This window comes from Papio anubis, chromosome 7 (genome assembly GCF_008728515.1).
Source record: "Papio anubis isolate 15944 chromosome 7, Panubis1.0, whole genome shotgun sequence".
Taxonomy (NCBI): Eukaryota; Metazoa; Chordata; class Mammalia; order Primates; family Cercopithecidae; genus Papio; species Papio anubis.
In genome coordinates, this window is record NC_044982.1 from 109,003,485 (window position 1) to 109,019,133 (window position 15,649).

The 15,649-nt window shown below is 37.3% G+C and overlaps 1 protein-coding gene across 6 annotated transcripts in view; it reads right to left on the minus strand.

Moving 5' to 3' along the window:
* Positions 1 to 15,649, minus strand: part of ZFAND6 (zinc finger AN1-type containing 6) — an 83,512-nt gene that overhangs the window by 13,263 nt on the left and 54,600 nt on the right. For all 6 annotated transcript variants that reach the window (XM_009210751.4, XM_009210748.3, XM_009210753.3 and 3 more), the window contains 3 exons: positions 4,913 to 5,083; positions 3,606 to 3,714; positions 2,642 to 2,742 (listed from right to left, as the gene is read on the minus strand). In XM_009210751.4, coding sequence (XP_009209015.2) covers positions 2,642 to 2,742; positions 3,606 to 3,714; positions 4,913 to 5,066 — 364 coding nt within the window. In that variant the 5' untranslated portion in view covers positions 5,067 to 5,083. The remainder of the gene's footprint in view (positions 1 to 2,641; positions 2,743 to 3,605; positions 3,715 to 4,912; positions 5,084 to 15,649) is intronic.

A 15,649-nucleotide genomic window follows, 5' to 3' on the forward strand; every position in this document is an offset into this window, starting at 1 on the left:
GAATCCAAATTCAGTATTTTTCTACTATGACTCAAGATCTGAGGGACTAAGACGTTGACCAAATTTAAGCATATTCTTCAATTTTAGAGTGTAACAAAATGCTTCAATTAGTTCTTTCTTTTTAACCTAAAAGTCATCTTTTTTTTTTACAGTATTAACTTGTAAGTACCTTTAAAAACCTAAGTACCTTTAAAAAGTACCTAAGAACTTTTTAACCTAAAAATCATTCAAATCATGTATGAAAAATGGGGCCTATACAATTTCTCCTAATATGGCATCAGGACCACCTTTTGAAGTGATATACTCAGGGCTAAGTGGAGAAAACGGTATTGTTTTCCATACACCACAAATGGAAATAAAAACACTTTTATACACAAATGGTATAAAAACACTTCATATGTATTATGATAGTTTGCCAATCTCTGACCTTTATTCTTTGTCAGACTTCTGTAAGTACTATTGTATTCTTAAGCTTTATACATTTTTTTCACTGCCAACATTTTAAAATTTGTTCTATCATAAGACATAAAGAACATCTTCATGATTAGCATCCTGTTTTCTTCCTTCCTATCTCTGTCAAAACTGCTCAAAACTGCCATGTAATCTTTGCTTCTTGAAATTATCCTTTGGCAACTATGACCCAAAACTAACCAGGATCTAGATGGTTTCTTCCTCGGCTCCTTTGCTGGCTCATCCTCCTGCTTACTCCCTTGTGTTTAAACTATTTTTCAACCTATGACAAGGGCTTCTAAATTTCAGGCATAATACCGACTACTACACACACTTAAATACCTACTATCTATACAATCTCCAAATGAGCTTTTTCAACTTTGAAATCTGATCATTTGAAACTCACTATACCTAAAACTTTGTCTAACCAAATCACCTTATTCAGCTTCCCTGTCTAAAAAGCAACCACACCACTGCCACTATGATAAAACTGAAAGCTTTGACAATACCCTTGTCTTATTTCCTATGTCTGGTAAATAACTAAATCTTGAGATTTCTTATTCATTTATTTACTAAGAGCCTTACTCTGTTGCCCAGGCTGGAGGGCGGTGGCACGATCCTGGATCACTGTAAATTCCGCCTCCCAGTTCAAGCAATTCTCGTGCCTCAGCCTCCCGAAAAGCTGGGACTACAGGTGTGTGCCACCACGCCCAGCTAATTTTTTTGTATTTTTTGTAGAGATGGGGTTTTCCCTTATTGCCCAAGCTGAGCTTGAACTCCTGAGCTCAGGCAATCCGCCCACCTCAGCCTCCCAAAGTGCTAGGATTACAGACATGAGCTACCATGACCAGTCTTTTCCTTATTTCTTTAAAAATATTCCTCATTTCTGCCCTTCCTTAAATGTTTTGATGTAACTAACAAATAAAAATTATTCACTTAAAACATTTATGAATTTATCACAATATGCTAGATGGAATAGAATATTTATGTTGACCACACAGTATATTCTTTCATTACAGCAAAATCTACACAAACAAGCAAATTGGGTCAAGTATTTGCTGGGTATGGGAAAAAAAGCAAGAGGAATTACCTAGCTTATTTAAATTTATTTAATTCTTGAGACCGGGGGTGGGGGATGTGCTCTGGCGCCCACCCAGGCTGGAGTGCAGTGGCACGATCATGGCTCACTGCAGCCTGGAATTCCTGGGCTCAAGCAATCCTCCCACCTCAGCTTCCTGAGTAGTTGTGACTATAGGTATGTGTCACCTCACCTGGCTAATTTTTTGTTGTCCAGGCTAGTCTCAAACTCCCAGACTCAAGCGATCCTCCTGCCTCAGTCTCTCAAGTAGGTAGGATTATAGGCGCAAGCCACTGTGCTTGGCCTAAATTTAAAATTTAGCAAACTTAAACTAGGATTGGCAGATGTATCTGTTACCATCATGTGAACACCACGTGCAATGAAGTTTCACTGGTAAATCATCCCGTAGGCAGAATGACACACTGCTCTTCATTAGGCTTATCTTTCCAGACATCTTTCCTTATTACCACGTTACTTCCACACACTGCTAGAATACAAACTAATTAAGCAGAGATTTAATAGCCTCCTAAATGGCCTACTCCGCATTCTCTCTCCCTACTACAAAAGCCTTCATACAAATTTTCAAGTCTTCCTAGATCATTTTGAGCTACATAATGGGGATACGAAGAGCATGGGCAAGAACATGATAGATACCATGCTGTGAATACAAGCAACTGAATGTGACTACCGCATACATGGGGAAGAAGGGGCAGAACTGCCAGGCAATATGGACACAGTCTCTCAGATAATGAGTCAAAACACAAAAGAAAGATATTCCCCTCAAACCAGCAGCCTCAGTTTTCTTAGAGAGTAGTATTTAGACTGAACTGGCCAAAATAGTAAAAGAGAACAGTGTAACACTGCCATTCATTTAATGATATTTTCACAATAAACAAATTTTGAATTTGCAACGTTTATGCTGATGATAAAATTACATGTAAGTGTGAAATGGCTCCCCAACATGTTAAATACTTAAAAATATAAAGTATTGTGTTCATAGGGAAAACAGAAAAATATGTATTTTAAGCTGGCAATTTTTTAATACATGCACCTACAATAGCGTCTGGCCTATAACACTCAAATAACAAAATACATGCTAGCTCATATACAAACCCTGCAGATCTTCTGTTTCAGGTACTGCTTTGTCCACAGATGTACTGTCCAATTGAGAAGATGCTACAGATTCTGATAAAAGTGACTGATTTGATACAGAGCTAGAAAAGCAAAATATTTCATTTTAAAAGGTGATCTCTACACATGAATATTAACTAATGTGGCACAGTAACAGTTCAACATATCTAAGTAGATGATTAAGATGAGAACACAGAGATACTTTTTTTTAAACAACTTAAACATAATCATAGAGCTTTAAAACTAGAGACCAATTTGAACCAGAATTTTACTGCCTTTGTGTATTTCAAGTACCACATGAATCCACTAAATGAAAACTAGCATGATAAAGACATGCTTAAAGAACCCTAAGACAAAGCTGTAAATGATATTCCAGCATAGTAAAACTGAACATCTCCTATCATGAATTGGAAAAACGGAACCATAGTGTAGGAACTTAATATAGTGGTTCCTAACAGCAGAATAAAAATGAAACCAGTATTGCTGTATGCAGGCTTCCAAATGATGTGACTTCAGAGTTAAAAAGTATATATATACAGTATAATATAAACAAATATGAGTACTACACCATGATATTAAACAAAGATAATGTGTGACAAGACTGTATTTTTTTAATACAAGGTAGTAATACTTGCAGAATAAGACTAACATTTCACTTAACATGCTTCCAAAGGACTTCAGGAGTAGGTCAGGATACATTATGAGAAAGAAGACAGAAAAAGATGCCTGAAAAAGAAATCTAAGACTTAAACGATAACCCCCGATACCCCAAGGTAAAAGCAAGAAATCGCTTTTTCTAACTAGTTATAATCAGACAGATAACATTTTAGGCCAGTTAATCTAAAAGTAGCTTTATGTAGTTTTCCTCATTAGAATTAATCAAACACAGAATATACTCTTTAGTTTTTATTGGCATTTGCATTATAATTCAGACACTACATCTTACCTTGGCTGCATAGATGAAGATGTAGAGTCTAATGTTGACTGGGCTTCTGGGACACTGCCATCTGTGCATTGAACTGGTAAAGATTCAGACAGACTACTGACAGAGGTTGCTGTAACAGTACCACATTTCATATTAGTGATTCTATATGCTAAGCAGTCTAAGACCTTATCTAAAAAAATCAAAATCCATTTTCCACAGAACACAGTATAGAGATTTTCTTTTAATATGTAGTATGTTGGTTCATTATTTTTACTTAAAATTTTTTCAATGGTTTGCCAGTGAAAAATATATTAATTTTAAACCAAGAAGGAAACCATATACAAGTTGTATACATTAATAAACTCCTATGTCTTAGGACTGAATAGCATCCAAGCCCAAATTCTTTAATTCAAAAACATCTTCCAAGTACTACAGTACAAATGAGATATTTAAATAAGATGACATAGCAGTGAAGAATATAGGTTCAGAATTAAAATCTATGCTCAGTACACTAGGTTACACATGTAGATGATGACTTAATTTTGAAACAGTTTATACTCATTTGATCTTAGCCTTAAGAAAATTTGGAGCTTTGGTTAAATGGTTGTAGGTTTTGGCTTGAACAGAAACAGACAAGATCTCATATACAATATTAAATGAACTAATAGCCTACACGTTCATTAACCACAAAAATCTATACATGCAGGCATTAACCTACATGAAAACTATACTAAATGAATAAACATTTCCTATTTTGCAAAGCTTACACTCAGAATTCTCATGATCCTTCTTATACAACTACTTAAACAAAAGACCAAGAATATCCTTTGACACAAAAAGGCATAAAAAACCCTAATGAACTGGGGTTGAACATCCCTTACTATGAGTTAATCCACAATACTACTCCTTCCTAATGGAGTAAAGCTTCCTCTAAAGTCCACTGAGCTGTGGTTATCAATAATCCACTCTTTCAACAACTACTTGAGCTGTAAAAGTCACACCAGATAAAAGAACAAGGTTCTTTTATCACTCTCTTACCTTACTTTCCAAGACACTTGAGGTGTCCCCTCTGTTTTCATAATGTAATAGAATTCCGCAGCCACAGCAAGTAAGATTATGGTATGAATTTACAGGATTTTCAATGAGTGATGATACTCATTCCTAACTCCTCACTACTGATTATAATCAGAATGTGTAATGAGAAATTTTACTGGTATGAATATGGTAATATAAATACAATTTGAGAGCAGGAAAAGGTATTGGGTATACTGAACTATCCACTTGTATTTCAATTACGAATACAGATGGGTTTTACTAGAATTACTTACCAGGTGGGCTTATTCTACCATTACTACTATTCTGTCTTTGAAGATGTTCTTTATAGCATACTGAACACATGCCATTTGTACGAGGGTTTCCATAAAATCCGCAGCCAGTGGAACAAAGCATAGGCACTTGGCTGTGGTTAGTTTCTTGAGCCATGTTCCTCCGTTGCACACCTGAAATTTACATAAAATTAGCAAGGAACACAGACATGTAACTTCCAATCACACATTATCCAAATCTGCTTTATAAGATAAAGAAAAAAACCCACATATACCAAACTACTCGATATAACTGTCCCAAGACATAGGGCTAAAGGAGAGGAAAATATAAAAACCAAAAGGACACATACTGAACTTTTTATCTCCAACCCACTCTACATAAGCAAGTCTGTACAGGCTCAGAAAGTACAAAGAACTCCTAGAGAAAGAAATCTGTTTTGAAGACTCTACCCCCAGAAGGTTATGGATAACTCATTAAGTCTAGCTCAGTTTGGACCCTCCTAGTAATAAGAGATATACATTATAAGTTTTGATGTATGTTATACTATTTAATTTCTAAGCATTTAAACTTTTGCTGGAAGTTCATGTGCTAATGTGTGTTATTTATTCTGTTTTAAAAGCATTTCACATAGTATCATATCTGGTGAAGATATGGAGAACTGGGCTGAATGCTTGTAAAAAATGATAACAAATTGGTTCAATCTTTTTGGAAAGCAAGTTGGCAATTCACTTCAAGAACCCTATAAAAGACAAATATTGCTATCTGAACCAGTCATTCCCCTTTAAGGGTCTTCAACAAAATGACTAGAGTATAATCAGAAAAAGAATAATAAAATATAAGGGATGTGCTTCACAGTGTATTTATAATTTTTATAAACTGATAATAACATTAGAATGTATATAGTTTTTTTTTAAAGCATGATATATATTAATGACAAAAGTTATGCTGTCATTAAAAATATTTTAGAATACTTTTTGATGGAGGGAAATACTGATAATAAATGAAAAGGCACAATATGAAATGTGTATACAATATTTTGCCAATCAGGAAAAAAGAAGCATCCATTAATCATCAAAAAGGACAGTAATGAACACATCCCAGGATGCTGAAGCTAGTGTTTTCCCTGATTCGTACCTTTACTTATAAAATTCTCTAAAATGAAGATATTCTTGCCTAATTGGTGGAAATTTTTATTTTTTTAAGTATTTCAAACTAAAAAATATTAAAAACTAACAGGACAGAGGCATTAGTCAGACAGGCAAGTGATGCTGGGACTGAGGGAATTGTTTGGGAATCACATGAAAGCAATAATCAATTACAGCAGATGGAAGAACCCCAAGTGCCATTTCTCCCATAAAGCAATTGGTTCTTTGGCATGAATAACACGACAGACGGTACTAACAGGCTCTCTTTCTTATTAAAAAACAGCAATCTCCTAAGTGAAGGTTACTCTGAAATGGGTGTATATGTATTACAGATGAGTTTATTTTCAAAGATCATGAAGAATGAGACTAACCAAAGAAGGAAAATGTTTTGCCACTGAAATTTCCTTGAACTGGTAAATACCCAAGGAAAGCATTCACGGTTTACTGTTACCAACTAGATTTATCTTCTCCTACATTATCTGAAGACCGTTGATGGGTAGTGAGGATGTATACATATTTCAGAACCAAGAGCAATAATGCACTTGACTGAACTACAAAACAAGACAGCAGGCTTAGCATTTCCCTTAAAAAAAAAAGGTCCTAAAACTGTTGAGGATAGTTAAACCTTTAGCCTATGAATACAATTTGGGATTCTGGCAAGCATCTTTCTTATTCCATGATGACGAGTCATTTCAGAATCCCACCTTTGCCACCTTTCTTTTTTATAAATGCTACTTTAGAACCCTCTTTCTTCTACAGCCCTGTAAAATATATATACACACATATATATATATATACACACACACACACCAAATTAAAAAATAACAATGATAGTATAGAAATGCTAATGTCAAACATTTTTGAGTTTTTTCCCTTTTTTGCCTATTTTGTGACGAACACTGGTCTGCAGCTTTCTCTTTTATGTTTATCTGATCTTGGTATCAGAGTAATTGCTCAAGGTCATGTAGCTAATAAGTGATGGAGGCCAGGCATGGTGGCTCACACTTGTAAGCCCAGCACTTTGGGAGGCCGAGGTGGGCGGATCACGAAGTCAGGAGATTGAGACTATCCTGGCTAACACAGTGAAACTCCGTCTCTGCTAAAACTACAAAAAAATTAGCCAGGTGTGGTGGCGTGTGCCTGTAGTCCCAGCTGCTCGGGAGGCTGAGGCAGGAGAACCACTTGAACCTGGGAGGCGGAGGTTGCAGTGAGCAGGGGTCATACCACTGCAACCCAGCCTGGGCAACAGAGCAAGACTCCGTCCATAAATAAATAAATAAATAAATAAATAAATAAATAAATAAGTGATGGAGCTGGGATTATACACACACACACACAAAACACCTGGATTGAATCCCAGCTCCATCACTTATTAAGTCATCAATGATTCTCAAAGTATGGTTCACATACTCACATAGAGGTCAAAATTGTTTTCATAATACTAGTGAGTTATTTGCCTTTTTCACCATATGGACATGAGCACAAATGCTGCTATAGCAATTGTGGGGGAAAAAAAAAACACCTGAAGCCTTATCAAGGAGACAAATCAAAGCAGTGGCACCCAACTGTACTAGTAGTCAATTCTTCATCACCATGCTCTCACAGTAAAAATTATTAATTTTACTAAATCTTGACCCTGAATACACATCTTATTAACATTTTATGTGACAAACTGGGAAGCATGCATGAAGCACTCCTGTTGTGTAAAGAAGTATGAAGACTGAAGAAAAAGCACTGTGCAATTGTTTGAGTTGTGAGCTGACTGAATTGCCTTTTTCATGGAACATGTTTTTTATTTGAAAGAATGACTAATAAACTGGTTATTAAGGCTTGAGTATTCAGCAGACATTTTTGAAAATGAACAAAGTGCACTCATCACTTCAAACATCTAATAGTATTTGTCATTAAAGACAACAGTCAAGTGAAAAAAACCTTGACAAGCATCTCCAATATTCTGAGAGTTTCTGATAAGATTCCTGGTGATATTAATGAAATGTGATTAGTTGATATGGTATCAATATTTGAAATATCATCATAAGACAGTGAATCAGTATTTTCTAAGCAACCAGTGTTGGTTGCTTAGCAAGAAATAGTAAGAAATTACTCATGAACAGAAGATCCATTCAAAGTGAAAGGCCATGAATTTTAATGTAACAGGACAAAAAGTTTTATATCGGGGTGTCCAATTGTTTGGCTTCCCTGGGCCACAGTGGAAGAAGAATTGTCTTAGGCCACACATAAAGTACACTAATACTAACCAAAGTGGATGAGCTAAAATAGATAAATAAATAAATTAAATAAATAAATAAATAACGTTTTAAGAAAGTTTATGAATTTGTGTTGGGGCCACAAATTGAACAAGCTTGTTTTGCATGGTTTCAATTTCGCACTGCAGCTATCCTTTAAGAAACTATCAATCGTCAAGTTTTGGTGTAATATTAAAGAAATCTGAAAATGTTATTAAAATATTATTTCCGGCCGGGCGCGGTGGCTCAAGCCTGTAATCCTCGCACTTTGGGAGGCCGAGACGGGCGGATCACAAGGTCAGGAGATCGAGACCATCCTGGCTAACACGGCGAAACCCCGTCTCTACTAAAACCACAAAAAATTAGCCGGGCGAGGTGGCGGCGCCTGTGGTCCCAGCTACTCGGGAGGCTGAGGCAGGAGAATGGCGGGAACCCGGGAGGCGGAGCTTGCAGTGAGCTGAGATCTGGCCACTGCACTCCAGCCTGGGCGACAGAGCGAGACTCCGTCTCAAAAAAAAAAAAAATTATTTCCAAACACATGAGCCCAGATTTTCTTTGTAACACTGTTAACAGATTGAATGCCAAAGCAATTACTAGAATCTTGCTATTAAGGCAGACTTTTAAAAAAAATCTGCAAAAATGTGTTAACAATGCCACTCTTCTCATTAACAAGTGTGGGGGAGAGGAAAGTGGTTATTTTTCATAAAATATTTTAAAATAAACTAGTACTTACAATATTTTCTCAGCTTTAATTTTTTTTTTTTTTTTTTTGAGATGGAGTCTCGCTCTGTCGTCCAGGCTAGAGTGCAGTGGCCGGATCTCAGCTCACTGCAAGCTCTGCCTCCCGGGTTTACGCCATTCTCCTGCCTCAGCCTCCCGAGTAGCTGGGACTACAGGCGCCCACCACCTCGCCCGGCTAGTTTTTTGTATTTTTTAGTAGAGAGGGGGTTTCACTGTGTTAGCCAGGATGGTCTTGATCTCCTGACCTCGTGATCCACCCGTCTCAGCCTCCCAAAGTGCTGGGATTACAGGCTTGAGCCACCGCGCCCGGCCCTCCGCTTTAATTTTTAATATGATTTATTTAACTAGATATAACTCTCATACACAAAAGCTCTTCGGGATATTGACACCAAAATTTTGAGAATCCACTGCTTATAAAACGTGCACTCTCAGTATAGACAGTTTGCCCCTCAACGGGGAAAACACTGATTTTTGGAGGAAAGGGTCACAAAAACCCTTACTCTAGTATAAAACACAGATATACATAAAATACATAAACAGATGTGCAATATCTCTCTGGAGTTAAAATCTCTGGAGGTGGGGGCCACTTAGGAAAAAAAAAAAAAAAAAAAAAAAACCCTAAAAAGGTTCCTTAAGGAAAAAAGAGAGAAAAAAGACTGAGGAACTCAGGTTTAAACCACCAACTACGCTACACCGCCTATTAACAATATTAAAGTACAAGAGAGGAATTAAAGGAACTTTCCCAATGATAATGATAAATACATGGCTAGCAACAAAACTGTAGAAGAGATAAATACCGTATTTCCATAAAAACTCAAGCAAAAAGTCATAGATGTAAGTACAATATGACCACTAAGCTTTTCATTACAATTACTTCAAAACATTAAGATTAAAGTTTGAAAACATGTAACACTACCAATTTTCCCAAGTCAAACTGCCTGCACGGCATCAAATTAACAATGATACTCGGCCGGGTCGGCCGGTGGCTCAAACCAACCTGGAGGCCGACGGGCGGATCGTAATGAGGTCGTGATTCATGACCATCCCATGCACACACGGTGAAACCCCGCCTCTACTAAAAATACAAGAAAATTACCGGCTGGTGGGCTCAGTCCCAGCCACTGGCAGGCTTGAGCCATGGAACCCGGGGTTTTGAAATGCGCAATTTTGATCTCCACCCGCGCATCCCACCCCAAAAACAATGATAACTCCATAACTCAAGAGGTACAAAGGGATTCTCACAGAATTCTTTAAAAAAAATAAGAATCAAATCCCATCTACTAATCGGGTTAGGTCAGAAATGCACTTTACTATACGGGGAAAGACTGAAAAAGACTCCAAAACCATGGTAATTAGGCTCATGTCTGAAATGCACGCGATGCGTTGCAAGAAATGGGTTCCCTGCCTCCTCATACGTGTATACCTTTTTTTAAAGTAACTAGTCTGCATTCAAAATGGTCAGGAGGGAAAAGGGATAAGGGAGAAAAGGCAGAACAATTCCTTAACTGCTGCATTGTAGCCTCGAGAAACCACAAATCCAGAGGGTAGGAGGTGAGATCACTCTACCAGATATTTTAAAAATGATTAGCATGGTATAATAAACAAAAGCCTATGAACTGAATAGAATTCATAAAACGTAACTTTTGACTGTTCATAACATTCAGTCAACCCCCCAACTTATTACTCCCTCTAACATTCCAGACAATACTTAACAGTTATTTGGAGTTTAGTATGTGCTAGGAACTGTTTTTACTGTTTTATTTATATCTTGTTTAATCCTCTCAAGAACCCTATGATGTTGGTGCTGTTGAAATCCCTATTTTAAAAACAAAAAAAATGATACTCAAAAAGACTTAGTTACTTGCCCAAGTTTCCTTATCTGGTAAGCAGCTAAGTCAGTGTCTTTTGATCTAAAAAACAAAAACAAAAACCAAAAAACCAACAACAACAACAAAAAACAAAGAGAACTGTCAAAGTCCACCATAACCCTGAAAACCTATAATTTTCTGAGCATTAATTCTTATTACTTTCATTTAAGTATACATTTTAAATTCCATTTATTCAATCTTAACATATCATGCAGCTTTAATTAGCTAAAATCATGCTCTTGAAAAAATTTGTTTTTCCTTTATGTCTTTTTACCCAGGAAGTTCTTAGCAGGATTAAAAATTCAAAATTAAATGCTCTAAGACTGTAAAGAAAATTCATTACCAATTATTAAAATTCTGACGAAAGAATAGTAACGATGGCAACATAAACTCAAGTATAACAGCATATACATGTCAATTAAACCTACTTTCCTGTGCTTCCTTCCCTAAAGGTAAGTCACCATGTTCCAATAATTTTTATTTTGAAATGTTTCATCCTCTTATTTTCCATCCCAACTGTGGTCCTCATTGCTTGTCATACCTGGGTTATTATTAACAGTTTATTGCCCCTCCTCCTAATACATTTATTGAAATTCTCCTAAAACACCCAGTTCTCATCATATTACTTCTGTTTTAGTTTGTATAATTGTCCCAGAGAGGAGTACTCAACCTAGCATTCGTGCTTCACGTAATTTAACCCGAGCAGCCTAATTTCCCTAGAAAATATGCTGTATGTAAACAGAATGGGCTTGGAGTCAGGTTGCCCACAGCTGGAATCCCAGCTTTGTCATTTTATTACCTGTAAAAGCTTGGACTTGTTACTAAATTTCCCTGGTTTCAACTCCCTAAGGGGCACTTACATCATCTACCTAACCAGATTAAATAATGCGTATGAAAAGCATCTAAATAGCATGTGGCACACAGCAAAGTCTCAGTAACTGTTCTTACTCTACTCTTCGTAAAAGCAGAGGGTCTTTTGCTTCCCTCTGTTTGAAACAAATCATGTTCACTCCTGGAAACAAGCTTCTAGCTCATATTGCTCCTTTTTGAGTATAGCCCGCCTACCTTTGTATTCTGCTTGTAATAATCCTATCTATTTCAGGAAATCAGCTTAAATTCTATTTCTTCTGGGACCATTTCTGACCACCTCAAGCCTCTTCTACTCTATTCCTAAGGAAGCTGCTTGTACCGCTCTTTTGGGGCACTTAATTGTACCATTACTCAAATATTTCACTGGTATACAACTCTGTTACCAGCTAAACTCTTAAGTTTCTTCTTCAAACCCTCTTTATGCCTAACATGAATCCCACAAAATATTTTGTTGAGTAAACACACTTCATTATTGTCACAAGTATTCATGTCAGGCCAAAAAAACAGTTATTCTGTTGAAAAGGGGAGAAAACTGATGAAGAACGTTTCACAGTGCAATATTCATAATTTATATAATGAAACAGTTAATTCAGTAAGAATGACCAACAGCCCAAGGCAGTTATAAAATGCATACTTTTTTTCACTCTATTCTTTTTCTCCCTCATCCTGAAAAAAATAGGGAGAAAATATAATTTATAATGATGAATTAGTCCAAAGAAGTTGTGAACTAGCAAAGTTAAGTCTGACCCATAGCCATATTTGATTGGCCAGTATCTATTACTTTTTTAAAAAATTAGTTGTTAGCATTCAAAAATTGGGGAATGTCACATAATTCCAGATTTCTTCTGTTGAAAAATAGGAAGATCTGACAATATTGGACTCATGTTCCTCAAATTAAAACCCATCCGCTAGGGCCCTATTAGGCAGAGCCTGTACTCTCCAATTCAAGACCACCTTCAATTTTAGTTATCTAACTGATCTTATAAGTAATCTCTAGCCTTTTCAATTTGGGACCTTCACTAATAATTTCAAGAAAAGAAAAAAAAATACACGTAACATGTCTAGTTAAATAAGAATGCACATTAAACTTTGAACCAGTACCACACCGCAACAGAAAGTGTTACACAAAGGTAAGACGAGCTCCTGCCACATTCTGCCTTTTTTTAGATCACTGGAAAACTAACCACTCAGAATGGGTGAATTCTCTTTGCAATTGTATCAAATGGATCCCAGAAGAGAGCAAAATAGGATTTATGGTACACTCTAATTTTTTTTTTATTAACTGATCAAAAGAGGAATTACCTAACTTGGCATAGGTGCTTGAGATTAGTGTTTCCTGGTTGCATACAGTAATTCCCAGTTCTAAGCCTTTGGATCTCCAATTATCACATGGATAATAAACAGATATGAGGGGTGGTAAGGGGCAGCAGTAACCTTTTTGCAGAGATGATAAAAAAAAAAAAAAAAAATCCCGCCAGGCGCAGTGGCTCACGTCTATAATCCCAGCACTTTGGGTGGCCAAGGTGGGCAGATCACGAGGTCAGGAGTTCGAGACCGGCCTGACCAACATGGTGAAACCTCGTCTCTACTAAAAATATAAAAATCAGCCGGGCATGGTGGCGAGTGCCTGTAATCCCAGCTACTCAGGAGACTGAGAATTGCTTGAACCCAGGAGGCGGAGGTTGCAGTGAGCCAAGATCATGCCATTATAATCCAGCCTGGGCAACAGAGCGAGACTCCATCTCAAAAAAATCCAGCAAAGCTCATAAAGCCAACAGATCAGAAAGTATGACTTGATACAAAACACTTGGGATGAATGCTATTTACTCTGATAAAAGTATAGGGATTTTGGACTACTGTACTGACTGTGCTTTGTAGTTTCTCTGCATAGCAGTTTTTTGGGTTTTTTTGAGACGGAGTTTCACTCTTGCTGCCCAGGCCGGACTGCAGTGGTTCAATCTCGGCTCACTGCAACCTCTGCCTCCCAGGTTCAAGCAATTCTCCTACCTCAGCCTCCTGTAGTTGGGAATACAGGTATGCACCACCATGCCCAGCTAATTTTTAATTTTTAGTAAAGACGGGGTTTCACCATGTTGGCCAGGCTGGTCTCGAACCCCTGACCTCAGGTGATCCACCTCCCTCGGCCTCCCAAAGTGCTGGGATTACAGGTGTAAGTCACCATGCCTGGCCTATACAGCAGTTTTTTCCAGACTTCTGTTGAAAAATAGGAAGATCTGACAATACTGGACTCATGTCCCCCAAATTAAAACCCATCAGCTAAGGCCCTATTAGGCAGAGCCTGTACTCTCCAATTCAAGACCACCTTCAATTTTAGCTACCTGACTGATCTTATAAGCAATCTTTGGCCTTTTCAATTTGGGAATCTTCACTATTAGTTTCAAGAGAAGAAAAAAATACACATATCTAGTTAATTAAGAATGCACATTAAACTTTGAACTAGTACCGCAGCACAAAGTGGTAAGATGAGCCCCTCCCACTTATAAGAAAACTTTATAAAAAACTTACGAGAAAAATTTCCTTATAGCAATGTATCACTATATACTTATCCTATATTGCTATATAGTTATACTGGTAAAATAAATCTCACCAAGAGGCCACTGTATTGTACCAACCTCAGACTGAAAATACAGTATTCCGAGGATGTGAAACCTGTCAATAAGGAAGACTGACTTTTCATACCCAAATGTATCGCAGGGTTGACTGCAAGTCTTAAGAACCCACAAATTCTGGTGTCTGCAGGAGTGGGAGGAGGAGGATCCTGGAACCAATACCTGCGGATACTGAGGGATGACTGACGTATGTTCATCACCCAGTGAAGGGAAAGGATTAGAAAGGCAATATGTCTCATCCAAATGTATCCCCAGACGTGATTTATATGGAGTTATAGCCATGACATGATAAACGATAGTAACGCTCTTGGTACAATCCCATCTCCACTTAGCACACCAAGCTAAACATATCTGTGGTGTCTTAATCATGAAATTACTCAACAACTGAATCTGAAGGGTATCTGTATTACTGAAGCTGACAGGTTCAATCTGCCTACTATGTTTTCTTTCCTTGCTCTTTTAGGTAACAGAACATCTATTTCTTGCAGGAAGACCATTTCATTTGCTTGGGTAGAACTGACCCCTCCCATCCCAGGGCCAGGCCTGTCTCAGGGGTGAATACCTGAGCCAAGTCTGGGCATGTGACAAGCTGAGCCTTTCACTTTTATATCTGCAATCCATCTAGAGTTGATTTTTTTTGGTATGGAATGAAGAGTTAAGATTAATGCTTTTCTCCATATGGATATCTAATTAACTCCAAACCATTTATTAAAATGATCTTTTCCCTACAGTCTCATCTTTGCACACACATTAGGCCTCATACATGTATGGGTCTTTTCCTAGACTCTCTTATTCTATTCTACTGGTTTATTTCTCTACCCTGTTCTAAATTACTACAGTTTTTTTCGGTATCTAGCATCAGTTTCAATCTTCCTCATGATTGTGTTGGCTATTCTTGGCTCTTTGCATTTCCACACAAATTTTAGATTCAGTTTGTCAATTTCTACTTAAAAAATAAAAACCAATAGGATTTTTATTGGAACTGTGTTGAGTCTACAGATGTGCAAATACTACTGTATATCTCTCAGTTTATTTAGTTCTCCTTTAGGTTCGTAATAATGTTTTATAGTGTTCTGTGACGAGGTCTTGCACATCTTTTAGATACTCCTAGGAATTTGTTTAAAATCTACTATAAATGGTGTATCTTATTTTTAAATCTCATTTTCTGTCTGTCTGTTGCCAGCCTCCAAGGTGGCCTGTCCCAATTCCCTGAGCCTCCTGGTAGTCAGGCCTCATGCA